Source organism: Porites lutea, chromosome 10 (assembly GCF_958299795.1).
Source record: "Porites lutea chromosome 10, jaPorLute2.1, whole genome shotgun sequence".
In the NCBI taxonomy this organism is placed as follows: domain Eukaryota; kingdom Metazoa; phylum Cnidaria; class Anthozoa; order Scleractinia; family Poritidae; genus Porites; species Porites lutea.
In genome coordinates, this window is record NC_133210.1 from 16,547,690 (window position 1) to 16,564,915 (window position 17,226).

Below are 17,226 nucleotides of genomic sequence, written 5' to 3' on the forward strand. Positions count from 1 at the left end.
ATTGAGCTGGTAAACACTTTGATCAATTAGTATTGTTTTCTATTCTATTTCTCAAGGGATAAACTTGAAAAGCACAGGAAAATATTAACTAATCACGCTTTTGGGTAGCCTGTTTGCAGCCGCCCCTTTCCCTCAAAAAAAAAAAAAAAAAAAACTTCGAAAGATTATTTTAGGGATGGCGGCCGGTAGCTAACACAGTACAACTTTCGCGTCTTGTGAGTGATACAATACTGAATTAGGCGCGAATTTTATCCTTAGGAGGGGGAACAGCAAAGACAGTATCCGGAATTCTTTATAAGAACGCAATCTTTGCCACTGGACAAAGTCTTTGACATATTTTTTTCCACGATTTTTTGACAATTTTGACAGGGTTTATCAAGAGATCCAGAGGATAATGGTTCCATTATATCCTCTTTTGGATCCATATCATTCAGAACCAATCAAAATTTTTAGGCGGAGCAAGTCGTTGCATTCAAGACGTCTTGGAGTTCGATTGGTTCTCTATTATACGAGGACCAACAAAGTGTTGAAAACAGCTCAGAAAGGTGTCAAAATCTTTGTCGAGTGGCATCTTCACACTGTAATCCAGCTGACGCGTCAATAAAAGCAGAGACTCATATTCGGACAACCATTTCGCAAGCAGCACTACTAACTATTAAGAAGGTACACCACTAAAAGTTACGTTCGAACGTCGACTCGCTACAAAATGGCAACAGGACTCGGACACGTTGTCGCAGATTATATCTTCTACGGTGGAACCATTATCACCATGGAGGAGGAGAATCCCTCAGCAGAGGCTTTGGCTGTTAAAGGAGCAATTATTTTAGCAGTGGGAAAGCGTGATGAAGTGTTTGCTTTAGCAGGGCCATCGACACAGTTCGTACATCTGAACGATCGGCAGACCCTTTTACCTGGTTTTATTGAGCCCCATTCTCACGCTACTATGATGGCAATGCTAAGATCGGTAAGTGAGTTTAAAAGTTTCTTTATAATACCATAGGTGACGAATTAGTCCTTAATTTTGGCGCGAAATTTCAGCGATAATTTGTAATTAGAAAATTGCGATGGCAACCTTCCGTACGTCTCAGTGTCAAGATGCCGAGGAAGTTTTAAAATGTCATGAATGAAGATGCCAGGGCATATAAAGACGCTTTAGAAAACCTGAACACACCAAAGAGCACATCAAGAAGGATTCCAAGAGGCATTTTGTCGAAAAATTCTAAACTTGAGTCAAATTTAAGCTCTAAACGTTCGAGAGAGTGGAGTTCTCGATCGATACGATCCAAGATAAACACGTGTCAAAAATCCAATATTGCTAATGTAATTCGTCAACCATGATATTAATAGGTAACCAATATTGTTCAGTCGACCTTTCAAATTGTTAGTTGACGTTATCATGATCAGGTACCAGTTTTCCTTTTGGAAAGCGCTCTCGTAGAAGTCACAAAGTATGGAGTATTTTGGCTAATGATTTCTTTTCCAAACCCATTTTTTAGAATAGAATTTCCGACCGAAATGTTTCGATAAAAATGTATCACTTTAAGGTATTAGAACTACTATAAAGAAAAAAAAAATGATCATTTGTATAAAATCACTTATTTCAAAAGTACTCTCTTGAATTCAAATTCCAAAACTGAAGCATTTTCGTTAAATAGATCCGAGAAAATGAAGGCCAAAGTTGGTATCTAAGAGTGCTATTTTGGAAATATTAATAATCACGACGCTGAAATCCGACGTGATACTTTCCGTTGTTGACAGAAATGTTGCAGTTTTCACAACGCGACAGGCGACAACGCGTAATGAGTTTCAAGTAAGCCAGGGCAAATTATAGCAAAATGCGCATACCTTCTGCTTCCCCCAACAGAGTAGGACTGTTTTGATATTTCTAAATAATTTCTATGGCTGTTAAAAGCCTTCAAGAGGTACATTAGATATACCATAAAATTCCGAAAATAAGCCCCCCCCCCACCCCTTGTATAAGCCCCCCAAAATCGTAACTCAAAAAACCCTCCGTTAAATCGCCCCTTCAAATATAAGCCCCCCCCCCGGGGGGAGGGGGGGCTTGTACTTGGAATTTGCCCTTGAATACAAAGTAAAACAAAGCAAAATGGTAAATTTCCTTCCCACTACAACCTAGCCCAATCGATTTTAAAACGCAAATTTCCCTCCGTAGATAAGCCCTTCCAAAAATAAGCCCTTCAAAAAGGGCCTTTGAAAAATATAAGCCCCGGGGCTTATTTTCGGAATTTTACGGTATGATCGATGACAGATAAGGCCGCAGTTAAAACGACCTATTATAAACAATAGTCATAGCTATAACAAAATTCGTCATGTCTAAGTAATTGGACAGTGCGCGCCATCACGCGCTCTCTTAAATGACTTTTTTCACTGCTAGCAAAAAAACCAAATCTTGAAATTTCTTCTTGTCTCAGGAACATTTCAAAGTTGCATCCGGAGGTCCCGAAATTGCTTCGGAATTAGTTTGAGATATCTTCGAGTTCTTTGATTTATTCTTTCAGGGTGAAAGCAATAATTATGAGGAAGAAATAATTATTATTTCTGGAAGAAATAAAGAAGAAATAATTCTTATTTTTGGCTTGTCCAGGGTTTGAACCGGCGTACGTGTGACCCGTCAGGTCAGATGAGACTCTACTTTGAAGGATTAGCCGATTGCGCTAATGCGACGCAAGGTAATTTGCGATGCGAAAAATAGCCATAAGTTATGCACGAGGTACCTACGGTTAAAGATTCGGCAAGCAAGTTTGTTACTTTTCGGCTGGTTTTGGGTATTTGACGTAGTGATACCGGAATGAGTTGGAGATATCGCGAGATCATTTCTAGTTCATCCTTATGACGGGTTGATTCGTGAATGTTATGTATATAAATATTTTGAACTTTTATCACGGGTTTAATCACAAATTACAAAGTACCTGATTTTAGACAGAAAGGCAGAGAAGATTATCCCAGTTGAAGATGTAACTTATATGCAGTAGCTAGCAGCAGAAAGAAAGCCAGAACTGCGGGGAAAATATTCAGGCTTGCACAGTTACAGATATTTGAACCCGGACCTCTACGAAACCAGTGAAGAGCTCTTACTAATAACCCACGTTCAATGTAATAAAATTCTAACATGACTTCGAGGCTTTTGCAACTTTTGTACGACGCCATTGCCCCGCAATTCCCAGAAGAGATTCGAGCACAAAAGAAAAGATTGCTGTGCAACAGGTTGAAGAGACAAAGTTTCTTGGTGTTTTATTAGATGAGCATCTTTCTTGGAAATATCATATAAGTCATGTTGCTAAAAAAAGTACAAAGACTATAGGAATCATAAGTAAAGCTGTTTTTTTTTTCTGTCTTCTAAATCTTTGTTGTCCTTATACTACACATTGGTTTACCCGTATCTTAACTACTGAAACATTGCATGGTGCTCAACGTATCCATCCAATTTGAATAGTCTTCTCTACCTACAGAAATGCATCGTCAGAATCATTGGTGGAGCTGAATATCTTGCCCATACTGCACCCCTTTTTCGGACTCTCAATATCCTCGACATTTTTAACATTAAAGCGTTCTTTGTTGCGGGTTTTATGTATTCGTATCGTAATAACCTCCTTCCTGCTTTTGACACCACGTTAGTTACTAATCGCCAAGTACAGGTGCATTTATAATACTCGAAATGCTAATAACTACCGATCATATTTCTATAGAACAAACATTAAACAATTCACAATCCTACATCTAGGACCTAAACTATGGGACTCCCTTTCCCGTAATCTTACGCAACTAACAAGTTACTCTAGTTTCAAGACTTCATTTAAAAAAAAATACCTTATCGAGAGAGCTATAAGTTAAACTCGCCTGAAATATTTTTGTATCTTTTCGTGCCCTGTAAATTTGCAATCTTAGTAATATTTTTTCTTTTTCTTTCCGTAATATTTATTCTATGCGGCAAATGTAAAAAAAATAAAAAAAATAAATATAATAATGAGTGTTTGCCTACGTCTCACCTGGAAATCCGTTTTTGTTGTGTGTGGCTAGCGTAGTTATATAAATTTGTTCTATTCTTTTATTCTACTCTTTTTTTCTTTTACAACCAAATTTATGTCGCAATGTTCTATTGTACACTTTTGTTTGAACCCTCTCTCTCGCTCCTACCCCGTACTCCAGCCTTAAGACTAAAATCGAAGCTCTCGTAAGCGACCACTTCAGAAATTGGAAAAAGTGGTCGTAACTAGCGCTGGCCGCTTACGAGAATGAGCTCTCGTGAGTGGCCGCGGGAGAAAAAAGGCTACGTCAGGCTCTGTGAGTGATCGTTGCCACGCAGGCTAAGTGGTCACTACAGAAATGACCTAAATACAATACCGCACTGTACAAGATCTTTATCAACGATTCATTAGCGCAATGTGCAATTTCATTAATGTGTTAATTTATACGAATAAGACTCTTGAGTGGTCGCTTAGGAGGGCTTAAGACGGAATCCATTAGGAAACTGAGTAATTTTAATTTTCAGTGGACAAAAACCCTGTACCAGAATATTCTAATACATATCGCATTCCGTTTTACACTTTTCAAGGGCTATAGATGTAATTAGTTATCTGTAATAACACCAAAGACAATTTCTTACAGGAGCCCGAGAAAATAAATTTCAAATTTCACAGGAATTGAGAAAACACAGATAAAATCGTCGTGCGAAAGATTTCATTTAAATTTGTGAAATTTGAGGCTTTTGAAGTTTGTTTTCTCGGGCTCCAATAAGAACCTTTTCTTCGGAGTTATTTCATACAGCTTAGGGACTGGTCAAAAAGTATAGGGGGGGGGGGGGGGGGTGGGCCCGAGCAGAGAGGGGGTGGGTCATGAGGTTTTGAGCCTTGTGCAAGGGGTGGGTCGGGCAATTTTTAGCTACCCTTAGGGGGTGGGTCACTTTATTTTATTACATAGATAGGCACTAACTACTAACGAGACAGTTGACTACACTTGTTGTTTAAAACACAGCCACCTGGAATTAATGCTAAAATACTCACAAACCTGTTATGCAAGAAAATACAAAGAGTGACAGGCCGCATATCTATACGGGCGTGGAACTCTCCGTTAACCTTTTTTTTTTTGCTCTAACGAGCATGTCCTTTAATGATTTTCCTTTTTTGTAAGGAAATGATTGGTGGTTCTTTAAAAATTTATTGAAGTTATAGTTGGTTTTGTATAAGATTCCATTTTTTCATTCAAGCTTGCTTTGTATTAGACACTGAGGGATGTTATTGTGTCAGGAAAGGCAATATTTCTTTTTCCTCCTTGTTGTTTTGTTTTATGAGTTTAGATAGTTTAGTTTAGATGAGTTTATGAGTTCTGATAGTATGTTTTCTATCAAAGATTGTGGGTAGTCTCCGTCCATCAAGCGTTTTTTTTAACTTTGAATTATTTTCCTCAAAGGTTGTTTCTGAGGAGTTTATTCGTAGGATTCTCAAGGCTTGTCCTTTGACAAATCCTTTTCTAACATTTGGAGGGTGACACCAGATGAAATGTGTGTGCAAGAAGGTTTCCGTTTGTTTAAAATGTGTCTTTGCATCAAGGATAGATTTTTCCCTGAATCTTGTGCCTTTGTATACAACCGTGTCTAAAAACGCAGTCTCAGTGTCAAATGTTTTGGCCGTGAATTCAATAGTTGGGTGATGTAAGTTTGCTTGTTCAAAGACGGCTTCGATGTCAGATTTACTCATTTTCCCATAGGGAAAAGATATTGTGTATGTAGCATTTCCAAACTGTCGTTCCAAAGACAGTTTTGCTTGAGTTGTTGTTTCAATACATGTGATGAAAAATATTGGCAAAGGAATCAAAACTGCTGTCTTTGTGCCTATTGCAGTTCCATGGTTTTGTAAGTAGTGCTTTCCATTGGAGTGGAAGAAATTTTCTTTGAGGATTAATCTAAGCATTTCCGGCAAGTAATGTGTACGAATGGGTTGTCTGTGTATAAATTTTCATATGCTTTGTGACAGACAATTTCAATATACCCTCGTTTTGCTGTATATTTGTGTTAAGACACATAACGTCCATCGAAACAAGAAACGTTCGGTTTTTCACATTTGTTTTTTCAGTGAAAGGTATGATTTCTGTGATTTTGATATTGGTTGTAGCAGTGTATCAACAAATTTTACAGAACAAGGTTTTATTGGATTATTAAGAGGAAACCAAACATCCATGTTTCAACTAGGGGGTGGGTCATTTTCTAGCTTTAGGGGTGGGTCAGTCATTTTTGTGCCGAAGGGAGGGGGTGGGTCATGTGTTTTTTATCAACCACATTTCAAAATGCTCCGGCCCACCCTCCCCCCCCCCCCCCCCCTATACTTTTTGACCAGTCCCTTATTATATTTATAGCCCCTGAAAAGGGTGGAATAGAATGCAATATGCTTGAAATTATTCTGGTACAAGTTTTTTGTCCACTGAAAATTAAAATGACTCAATTTCTTAATGGATTTCATCTTAAAAACAAAGGAAAAGTCCAGATGGGTAATCCCAAATTAATAAAGTGGTCGCGGTCGTTTTCATGGCATATGTAAAAGGAGGCTTCACCCGAAAGAGGTGCCTTTTTCAGGGTTCAGATATACCTGGTTAAAAAAACGTTTTTACTTAAAAAGTATAAACTATGAATGAAGAGGCTTCAAGGATTTATGGGTATACCCTCATTAGCAAAGCAAATTCAAAGTTCTTTCAACAAAAGTTTAATTACATTGTCACGAGCTGCTCGATCGTGTGGATGCAAATCCCTACTTGTTTAAGCAATATCATTGTCTTTTTAGGTCTTCCAAGAAAGCCTTTAGGTCCTATCTCATGATTTTAAAGTATTGAACGATATGGCTACGCTCTTTAACTCTAGAGACCTCTCATGTGCCTTGCACAGGTGAAGTTGTGGAAACCGAAACCGAACTGGAAACCGTTTGACCTTTTTGAAAATGCATCATCGCGAAAATCTTAAGTAATGTAAATTTTTCTGAAAAGTCCTTTAAGTTTGCAATGCAAAAAAATGCTCTTCCCATAAATCCATTAGGTCCCATCGTTCATAGTTTATACGTTTCAAACGCCAAGGTTTTTTCAATCACCGCAGGTGTATATGAAGGGGTAGGGATTTCACTAGTTGAGGTATACGAAAGGGTACGGAAATACGTCATTTCGGTCTTTTAAAAGGCCCAAATAGGCTAACAGGTGCATTTTATGGCATTGAACAATTCGAAAAAACGTACTGGCTTTGTTCATATTTTTAAGACAGAGCATTTACAGGCGAATTACAGCATTAAAACGGATGCAAAGTTCTAAAATATCTAAAGTAGGTACGTGAAAGAGGTACCATTTTTCAATAGAAGGTATAAGGAAAGAAATACCTTTTCTGTCAAAATGGCGTATAAATGCGTAAGGCTTTGGACTTCACGGCGGAGCCTCCCCGTATAAAACTTTGTTCAGCACCCTCTTGGAGCCAAGTAAGAATTTTAATAAATCGAAATACAGTTGAACCTCCCGTAAGCAACCACCCAAAATGCAAAGACGTAATGGTCGTAATAACAAGAGGTGGTCGTTTACAAGAATCGAACCAAAGGGGGCCTCTTCCGAGAAGAGGTCTTGGCACATCTACTTATGGAAGACAATTTATTGCATGCAATTTCTAAGTTACGCCACGTGTAGTTCTATGTTGTTACAAAGGTTTCTCCTGCATGTCGTATATTCTAAGTAGCATAGTGCATACAGCCAACATAAAGGTCAAAGAATGCGTTAAGTGGCCGCTTACAAGAGGTTAACAATGGAAAATCATTAAACTTTCAGGCCCAAAATGTGGTCGCAGTCGCTTACAGGAGGTGGTCGTTTACTAGAATTTCCAACTGTAAGGCTTTGTCTGGGAACGTTTTGGTGTTTTTTGATTGGCGGTCGCTTATGGGAGGTGGTCGCTTAAGAGAGGTGGTCGCACATGGAGGTTCGACCCTAGATCTATTCGTTCAGTTGCACCACGTGAAAACACGGTGATCACGTTTACCGAATTGACTCGTCTTTGGTTAAAGGAACACTCGAATTCTTCAACACTATGTTATTATTTTGCAGAAAGTTAACGACAGAGATTTGTTCGTCAAGGTTGATGGGTATGACAATCATTCCTACACAGACGTCAAAAAGAAGATGGACGATACTATCGATTTACTCGATCCAAACTCCGACCCTCTACCCTGGGCCCTGTTCTTTGGTTGGGACCCTGAGCTCATTCCAGGCTTGCCACAGTTATCTAAGGAAGTCCTCAATGAGTTTTCCACTGAAATTCCGATTTGTGTCATTGGACAAAGTGGTCACGTGGCCTGGGTGAATCAAAAGGCTTTTGACGTAAGTTTAATGCACTTTTGGGAATAGTTAAATCGTGATTATAAATCACTCGTTCCAGATTGACTGTATTAATGATTTCTAGAGAAGACGCTTTTACTGCCACATTAAATACTAACGGTCTATTCGGGATCAATGATTAATTATCACGGTGTTAATCGTGGCTGCTTGCTCAAAACCATGGCATAAACCATCGACGATGAAACCGAGCGGCTGGGTAGGTAGTCCTTTTACACATTTGCCACTTAAGCATTTGTACATGATAAATGCTCAACAGTTGAGCCATATTGCGTCGGACGTAGCTATTGCTTTCTCTTTGATATTGCTCCTTTCAGGTTGCTGGAGTAACTATTGAAACAGAGACTCCAGGGTTTGTAAAAGATGAAAACGACGAGGAATTGACTGGACAATTGTTTGAGGAGCCTGCTTTGACCAAAATCCTTGAAAAGGCACCAAGACCAACACCTGTTGAAATGAAGAAAGCGGTTGAGGAGCAACTAAAAGACTATGCATCTCGTGGGTTTACTACCGTTACAGATTTAGCCTTTGCCATGAAGAGTGACGATACTGAGATAAGCAATCGCATGCTGCGTATTCTGAAGAACGTATCTGAGAGTAAATCCTGTTCAGCGCGACTGGCATTGTATCGTGTTGTTCATGGACCAGATGACTCAAACTCCAGCTCTAAACCAAAAGCAGTGTGTTGTCCCAGTCTTGTGCGTTTTGATGGCCATGAGGTAAAATTTAATATTTAACATCACAACAAATACTCTTGAAAATTTGCCTACAATTGGTGATAATTAAATGATCAGGGTGCGTAAGCTCCAGGAACATGGCTGTGATGCATTTTTTTATTATTATTTTTAATCGAAGGAGGCCAAAAGTATGTGTATAGAGAAGTTGAAAATGTTTTATAGCTGCTTCACATCGCTGAATTTCCTAGCGACCGTTAAATTTCATTTTATGAACGATCGTCAGTTACAAAGGCCGTTCAAACCACTTTGTAACCCAATCCAATGGATAAGTGTTAAGGAAACCAATTACTTTGCCTGGAGTTATAGACTGGCTTATTTTTCCAAGCACTTTTGAGGGAAAGTTTAGAGAGGGGGAGGGGCGTTTAAGAAGACTGAGTTTATTAAATTTAGTGAAACACGGTGCTATTGGCAAAAAAGCGCAAGAACCATACGGTACTTGTGATAGCTTATCGCCCCACGTAAAGGGAGTCCGGATTCCCGAATCCGGGAAAATTTTGCTTATGGAATGCGGAATCCTAGGTTTTGGAATCCGGAATACAGGTCAAGGAATCTGGATTCCCACTAATGACTGGAATCCAGAATCCAGGTTCTAATGACAAATACTGGATTCAGTACCTGGAATCCGGAATCCAGAGCGTGGAATCCAGAATCCAAGACTGTCTCGGATTCCGTTACATAGGGCGAAACGTAATTTCTAGATTTCCACTAACAATGAATGGAATCAGCATTGGACGCATTAAATCTTATCACGATCGAGGTTTTGACCTTGTATCACGTAAAACGTGTGAAACACAGCGTTATACAGTAAAAACGTTTGTATCGATGTCGCCCGCACTCCGGCCTGAACTTTTGGTTATAAACCTCTTTCATAATGGCGGCCTATTTATATATCATTTAATATGCAGATAATTAACCGTTCTAACCTCGTTTGAAAGTAAGAATTTATTTGTATTTTGCACATGCTAAGTAATGTTTAATAAACGAGTGGGAGGGCTTTATACCCCGATAAAACCCGACGGCCGAGTTTAATGAACGACTTCAAAAACGTTGCTGGAAAAGCGTATCTCAATAAAGTTGATAATAATGACGCTTTTGTGAACGTTGAAAATTAGCATACGAAAAAAAACATTACGTATGAAATTATTATGTAAGAATCAAATCTCAGAGGTGTTTAGAAATTTTACAGTCTACGAGCGACACTAACCGAAGAGGACATAGCGTCTTGTTCCAGAGCTTTTGGGAAGCCTACAAATGACGAGGAAGAGAGGAAGTTAATTGAAAATGGTACCCCAAAGTCAACTATTCCACTGAAAAAGTATTCTTTGAAAAATATTTTCTGCAATGGCTGAATGGTAGGTAAACAAAAATCCAGTACTCTAGCCTTGCGTATTCACAACTGGCAAGTCTTGAGTGCAACGCTTGGACACTGCCATAGCCAATATCACCGCTGTGTCACTGAACTTTTGGCTGCTTAAATTGGTGAAAGAACAAAGTTTAATTGTTTTGCAATAATAAATTTACTGCGTGTGTTATTTTGAAAGAACGTTAAATATTCACCCACCATTTGTTGCGTCAGTTGCTGTGCTGATAATTAATATTCATATGTCACGCGCAATGAAATAAAAAGTCATCCTTATAAGTATTTTTTATATAAAGAATACTAATGAGGATGAAATTCTTAGGGCCTGTTTACATGGAGGCGGGGGACCCTAGGTAGGTGAGGTAACCTGCTTAGGTGGGGTAACCCGTTTGTCCATATAAACTCGCATTTTAATTTGATCACGTTTACATGATAGGTGGTGTGACCCGCCATATTTTACCTCACCTACCTGGGGTCCCCCACCTCCATGTAAACAGGCCCTAAAATAAACAATATCAATGCAGCAAGATATAATCAGCTCGGCTTTCCCCTGAGACTGAAATCAACTGCCGCCTCCAGGCTTTTTAGTTTGACAGTGTTTTACCGGGGTTCAAAACACGAGTACATGACGGATTTTAGCGGAAGTGATAGGTTGTTGAGCTCATGAATTATTAACGAATTTTTGAATGAGGTCATAAAGGCTAATTATCATACATATAAAAGAATAAACTAATAGGCCGCCATTATGAAAGAGGTTCATTACATAGTCTGTACATGCATCGAACATGTATAGTTCAGTTTCGAATTAAAAATTATTGGGTTAGCCTCGACATAAGTCAAATATTCACAAATTCTGGCAAGAAAGTGTTTGAAATTTGAAAATACGCAATAGACAGCGTAATAAACAGGTCTTCTTCTCGTTGGACCTTGTAAATAGATTTACTTCAGAGGAAGGCTAATCCTTTAAAACTGCGTCTTCACTTTTTTTATTCAGCGGTCATAGCGAACTCGAAACTGGACTATTAAGCAGACATATCGGATATCCGCGTGCAGGACTTCAAAAAATTTGATCACTTCATCATGATACAAAAATGTTTGATTGAGGGTGGGATAAGTTGAACCCGCAGCATGGATTCATATTAAAGGGACAGATCATTAGAAAGGTGAAGGAGGCGGGAGAGTGTAGGAATTAATTAACGTTAAAAAAAATGTTGAGGGGAAATAAATAGAGGTGTTGAATTATATGATTCCTATGTGCACAGTTAGTAGAGAAGACTGGTTCTGAAAGCCGGCAAACAACAAAGATGAAAACAACGGCTGTTGCCGTTTATGTTGGAACTTCCCTGACCGTGCAAATCCTTTGTTGTTTGTTCCCAAATTGTGACTGAATAAATTAATGCGATGCTTCTATTGGTCAGTAAGTTCAAAATGATAGGAATGCTATTGAACGTTGTACGCGGTCAGGTCCAAAAAAACTGACAAAAAACATAAAACAAAGGAATCTAAAGGGTTTCATGATTCCACTTTGATAACTATGCTATGTGATAATGCTAGGATCCGCATTCAGAAACTGGCAAGGGGTCCTTCAAGCCGAATGACAATCTTTGGGTTGCGGGAGTTAAGATCATTGCTGATGGATCACCCCACTGTGGAACAGCCGCGATAAGAGTGCCAGAATATATGGAGACTGATGTCACAGAGATCCTAGGATTCCCGACCGCTCCAAACTATGGCACATTGAACTACAGCGACAGTGAACTAGAGAAGACGATAAAGTCTTTTCACGAGAAGAAAACGCAGATTGCTGTGCATACTCACGGGGAAGACGCCATTGATCAAGTGATCAAGATCTATGATAAGGTATGTAATAGGGCCGGGTCGGGTGTGACTAGCATACAGATGTGAGTGGCGGGGAGGGGGAGGGGGAGGGGAGGTGAAAGGCTCAATCCACATTAAAACGTCGAAAAGAGAGAAGGGGAGAACCTTGAAGCACCTTTTATTCATCAATCCCTCCCACTACCCCGGCCATTTACTGTCCGCTTACACCTAACAACTAGCCTCACCAACTTTTAAGGGCCTCTGCTTTAAAATTGCAATTGTGAACAGACTGTTTTTTTTTCCCTGTATGTTGTAGTCAGAGAGTTCACTGACATGATCAAGTTCATTTTCGCTTTTAAAACAGGTCTTATACAACAATTCTAAGTCACCTCGCCATCGAATGGAGCACCTGGGATTGTGTACAGTGGAGCAAATCGAGTACGCAGCGAAACTTAACCTGGCTTTGTCTTTCTTTGTGGCCCATCTGTACTTCTACGGTACATCATACACCGAAAATATCTTTGGACCAGAGCGCACAAACCGCTGGACACCCCTTTCGGCGGCAACCAAGGCTGGACTTCGTTGGAGTATTCACCAGGACCACGCTACCTATCCAGGCCCCCCGCTTCCTTTTGCGAATATCAAGACGGCGGTCACTCGTACTCAGAGAGATGACAAAGAAAAGGTGTACGGACCAGAGTACTGCGTAACAATTCACGAGGCAATGAAGGCAGTAACCATTGACGCGGCTTGGCAGCTTCACAAAGATGACTGTTTGGGCAGCTTAAAAGAAGGCAAAAAGGCTGATCTTATCATTGTCTCAGACAATCCATACAAGGTAGTAACAGTGAGAATAATACAATAATAATGTTTTTTTTTTCTTAACCACGTAACAAGAGTAAGACAAACTCAAAGTGCAACGGATATTTCACTCACAACTTTACCGATAACACTGACTCGGACGCTTTTTTACCCCGCATAACAACAACAAGTTAGCTTATTATAGTTCTATATGCTGATAAGATAAATTGTGTTTTCTTAGCAAATGTCATTTCAACCTTTGCCGGTCAACCGTCACAAGCTATATACTTAAATGGACTGTGTCACGATAATGCCCATGTGTGAGTTCTGTAGCTGATTGTTTTTAAACCAGTCAGAGGCAAGTTAGAGGAACGCAAGGAAATTTACATAATTCAAATTCATTGTTCACGACGCGGGGGTTTTTCCGGACATTTAGTTCGATTTCATATTTCCCCATAATTCATATTTACTCTTTACTATTCCTCAGGTATATGTTGTAGCCGATAAGAATAAGATTTACAACCCTGTCCTGCTTTGAAACAAACATGTACCTACGTGTATTTTTACGAGGTCACTAACAAAGCAGTCTCCAATCGGCCAACAAAATTTGTGAACAAACCTTTTATTACTGATCTCTCTGTTCGCCCTATATAAACCTAGAAATACCTACAAAAAGTGCCTGACCTATAATACTCCTTAAATCGAATTAATTCAATATGGCCGCCGTATTGGTAAAAAGGTCTTTTCGTTCACGTTGCGTCGTGTCAGTGTTCCGCAAACGAATGTTATTTAGAAGTACACATTAAGAAACCAGATTATAAACAGATTATTCAGCATTTAATTCATCGATTCTTAAACATATACCATCATACAACAAAAATACAAAGGACATTTCAAGAGTACCACATCGGTCGAGATCGCGCGGCCTGTTGTGTGCTGACAAACCTGCGACCTGCAACCTGCAAATTCCAATCTCCGGTGTACTTTTTGGCATCACTACGGGTTGATTTCCACTGTCGCGTAATTTCTACGTGCACGTGTACGCGCGTAAAATTTACGTTCGCAAATAAAATAGAAGCGATGTATGAAAGGTCACACGTAAGCGCAAAAGTAGAATCTCGCTCAACTTCCGTTTAATTTCAACACTTTATATCTTGCCTCTATTTTATTTACGTGATTACAATTTACGTGCGTTGCCAAACACGCGTCAGTGGAAATCAACCTTATAGATCGGAGTCATATGGAGTTCCTGTTAAGAATTTTCAATTTCGATGGACTCTCTCCTAAAGCCTCACACCAGGCCCTGTACAAGAAAATATTGCTGGGTTTTATCCCTCTGATTCCAGTCACCCGGCCGAGAGACACTTTATTGGTGTTGCAGACAATCGGAAGTCATGTCGCAGATCAGTTTCACTCGCCGGTGCGTCCACGGCTGGATAGAGGAAACCACGTTTCAACTTTCTTTATACATTTACCGTTTAAAAACTATCCGGCAAAGGGAGATCGTTGTCTGGAGAAACTTACAGAAAACCAGATGACCACATTAAACGCCAAAATTGATTGATCCGTTTGTAGGAACACTGACAACAACGAATATGGACTCGTGCACTTCTCCCCAATAACCTCGAATTTTTTAACAATGCTTGCATGAAAACACCATATATGGGGTTTAAAACTTCCAAAATGGACCAAATAGCTCTTCAATATTGTTATAATGGCTTCATCAGACCTCTCAGGGTCGATGGAAGAGGATTTCTCCACTGAAAACCAACTTTGAAAAAAGGTTCACCAGACCAGAAATCAAAACACCGCACATGTGCAGAAGCGTGTAACAGCTACAAAATTAAAAAAAGATACACAAGAGGTATAAATATGTCTAAAAGGAGGACAAGGGTGAATAGCTAGTGTACAGCCGTTCCCTCCCCTCAAGCAAAATCAGGGACTGATAGAAGGGGCGGCTGAAAACCTTCCAAACAATCCACGCCAGGAAAATGGAGGTACTCCCCTCGTATTTTCCAGGGAAACGCCCTGGGCAAGAGCTTGCATTCCCATAACGCCTTCTGTTCCCTGTTGCACGTGGTTCATCATCTGTACCTTTAGCAAAGATGAGTAGAGGCTAAATATTGTTGAGATCAATTTAAGATACAGAAAGCGAAGCACCAATAAATATTGTTTTGTCCTTTGTCAAAAGGTGGACCCGTTTGAGTTGGAAGATATCGAGGTCTTGGACACTTACATGAATGGTCGACGATTAATCATCACTGACAAGGTTGTCCCTGTCCCGCAAAAGTAGCCTCAGTAAGTTCCAGGCTGTCATACATGGGAGACACGCAGCCTCAAGAATTCTTTTTGTCAATCTTGTGAAGGAATACAACTGTTTATCGTAAAATGATTCAAGTGCTGTATCTTGTTCATGTTCACTTGAGCATAGTTGGGCATGATAATAGAGAGATGTAGGAAATGAACAGATAAAAAACTAGTTCATAATGAACGATCTTGATTTTATTTAGATTCAAAGAAATATAAACGACAGATGGGCAAAACCGTTGCGTATGGTACAAATTCCTACTCTAATAGTCAGTAGGGCATAATTTTTTAAAAACGTTGCAACCAACAAGCAACAACGAAGACGTTACACTTGGGGATCTTTTCTCAAATGATGCCTTGTAAATTTTCTTCTCAGAGTAGGTTTTGTATGATCATGATCATAAATAAGCTATTTCTCAAACACCCTGTTTCTGTCAAACTCACAAAACCGTGAACAACCGAAAAATTTCAAAAATGTTGATGGTGTATTGGCCAGTCTCAATAAAGTTCAGGATACGCAAGCAAACCTCAAAACCACAAACTAATAACCGTTGTTGCTTGCGGTTTAGTTTTCTCGCGCCTTATTGACTTATTTCTAGCAACACAATAACATTCCATAAATATTTCTGGTGTTCACGGTTTTGTGAGTTTCACAGTAATCGTCATTTCGTTTTAGTTGTGTATGATTATGGCCTTGAATGCCTTAAAAACATGAATCAACAGAAATCAATAAACCGTTAAGCATTCAGCAGAAAGTTCTGCGACGTGTAATGGATCTTTCCGTCAAGTTACAGTGAAACCCAATTAAACCCAGTCTCAGAGCCACACCTATAGAGATTTAGCAAAGACAACGCAACGCCAAAGAATTGAACGCGACTTCCGGTGCTCAATTTACTGCTCTTCCATTGGTCAACTCCGCTTTTAGATCTGAATTGGTTGAGTCGGTTTTTAGATTTGAGCGCGCCGTCGTCACTGTCGTCACGTTAAGTTAATACTGAAAGCTTCAAGACAGTGTCGAAGGCGCGTGTAAATCTAAAAAACCGACTTGACCAATGGCAGAGCGGCAAATTGGTTACCAGAAGTCGAGTTTAGTCCTTTCCGAGTGCGTTTGTGTTCTCATTTGACGTTGCGTTGTCTTTGCTAAATTATCTCAGTTGTATTTTCTCAATCTGCCTATTTACAGTACCGGTGACCTTCTTATTCAAGACCCTCTTTAATATGCGACCGCGCCGTTCTTTCGACTGAAGGTTACCTTTTAGAGTCCCCAGGCCAGTTGTTATCTTTTTCACAATTTTACCTCGTCAATACGACCAGTTGAGTTGCTAGTGAAACCTGTTAGCAAGTCAGAGAAGTGATCCATTTCTCAAACAGCAATGTTCTGAATCGAAATGTATGTTTCATGACTGATCTTTCGGCACTGATAGAAACGGGCTAGTGTAAGAACACGATTATTTGATTATCGTAAGGCTTTTGACTTTATAGATCACAGTATTCTCATTACAAAGTTGGGCAACCAGTGTAATTTACCATAGTTGTATAGGAATTGGCGGTACGAGATCATTTTTTCCTTTTTTTTTGCTCTAAGACCACCAACTCAATGCTTTTTATCTATCGCAGGCCATTTCCCTGATTTCTATTTTTTTTTATTAACTATATGATTTCATTGCCACCATATCTTGATACTTATTATATAGATTGTAAAAGGGATAGTATCGGAATTGGTGGTACGAGATCACCACTTTTTCGCGTTTATTCATACTGCGCCAACTCTTGAATTTTTCTATACGTTTTTTAAAGTATCTGCATAATCACCACAGCATGACATTTTCAGAAAAA

The 17,226-nt window shown here is 39.4% G+C and overlaps 1 protein-coding gene across 2 annotated transcripts in view; it reads left to right on the forward strand.

Moving 5' to 3' along the window:
* Positions 1–469: 469 nt before the first annotated feature.
* The window catches only part of LOC140950980 (putative amidohydrolase YtcJ), a 179,470-nt gene continuing 162,713 nt past the window's right edge, over positions 470–17,226 (forward strand). Inside the window, exons 1-6 of one of the 2 annotated variants that reach the window (XM_073400193.1) lie at positions 495–964; positions 8,080–8,352; positions 8,685–9,086; positions 12,019–12,324; positions 12,647–13,120; positions 15,275–16,145. In XM_073400193.1, the coding sequence (XP_073256294.1) occupies positions 707–964; positions 8,080–8,352; positions 8,685–9,086; positions 12,019–12,324; positions 12,647–13,120; positions 15,275–15,376 (1,815 nt within the window). In that variant the 5' untranslated portion in view covers positions 495–706 and the 3' untranslated portion in view covers positions 15,377–16,145. Of the gene's footprint in view, positions 965–8,079; positions 8,353–8,684; positions 9,087–12,018; positions 12,325–12,646; positions 13,121–15,274; positions 16,146–17,226 lie in introns of those variants that run through there. The other variant, XM_073400194.1, reaches the window with a different exon arrangement.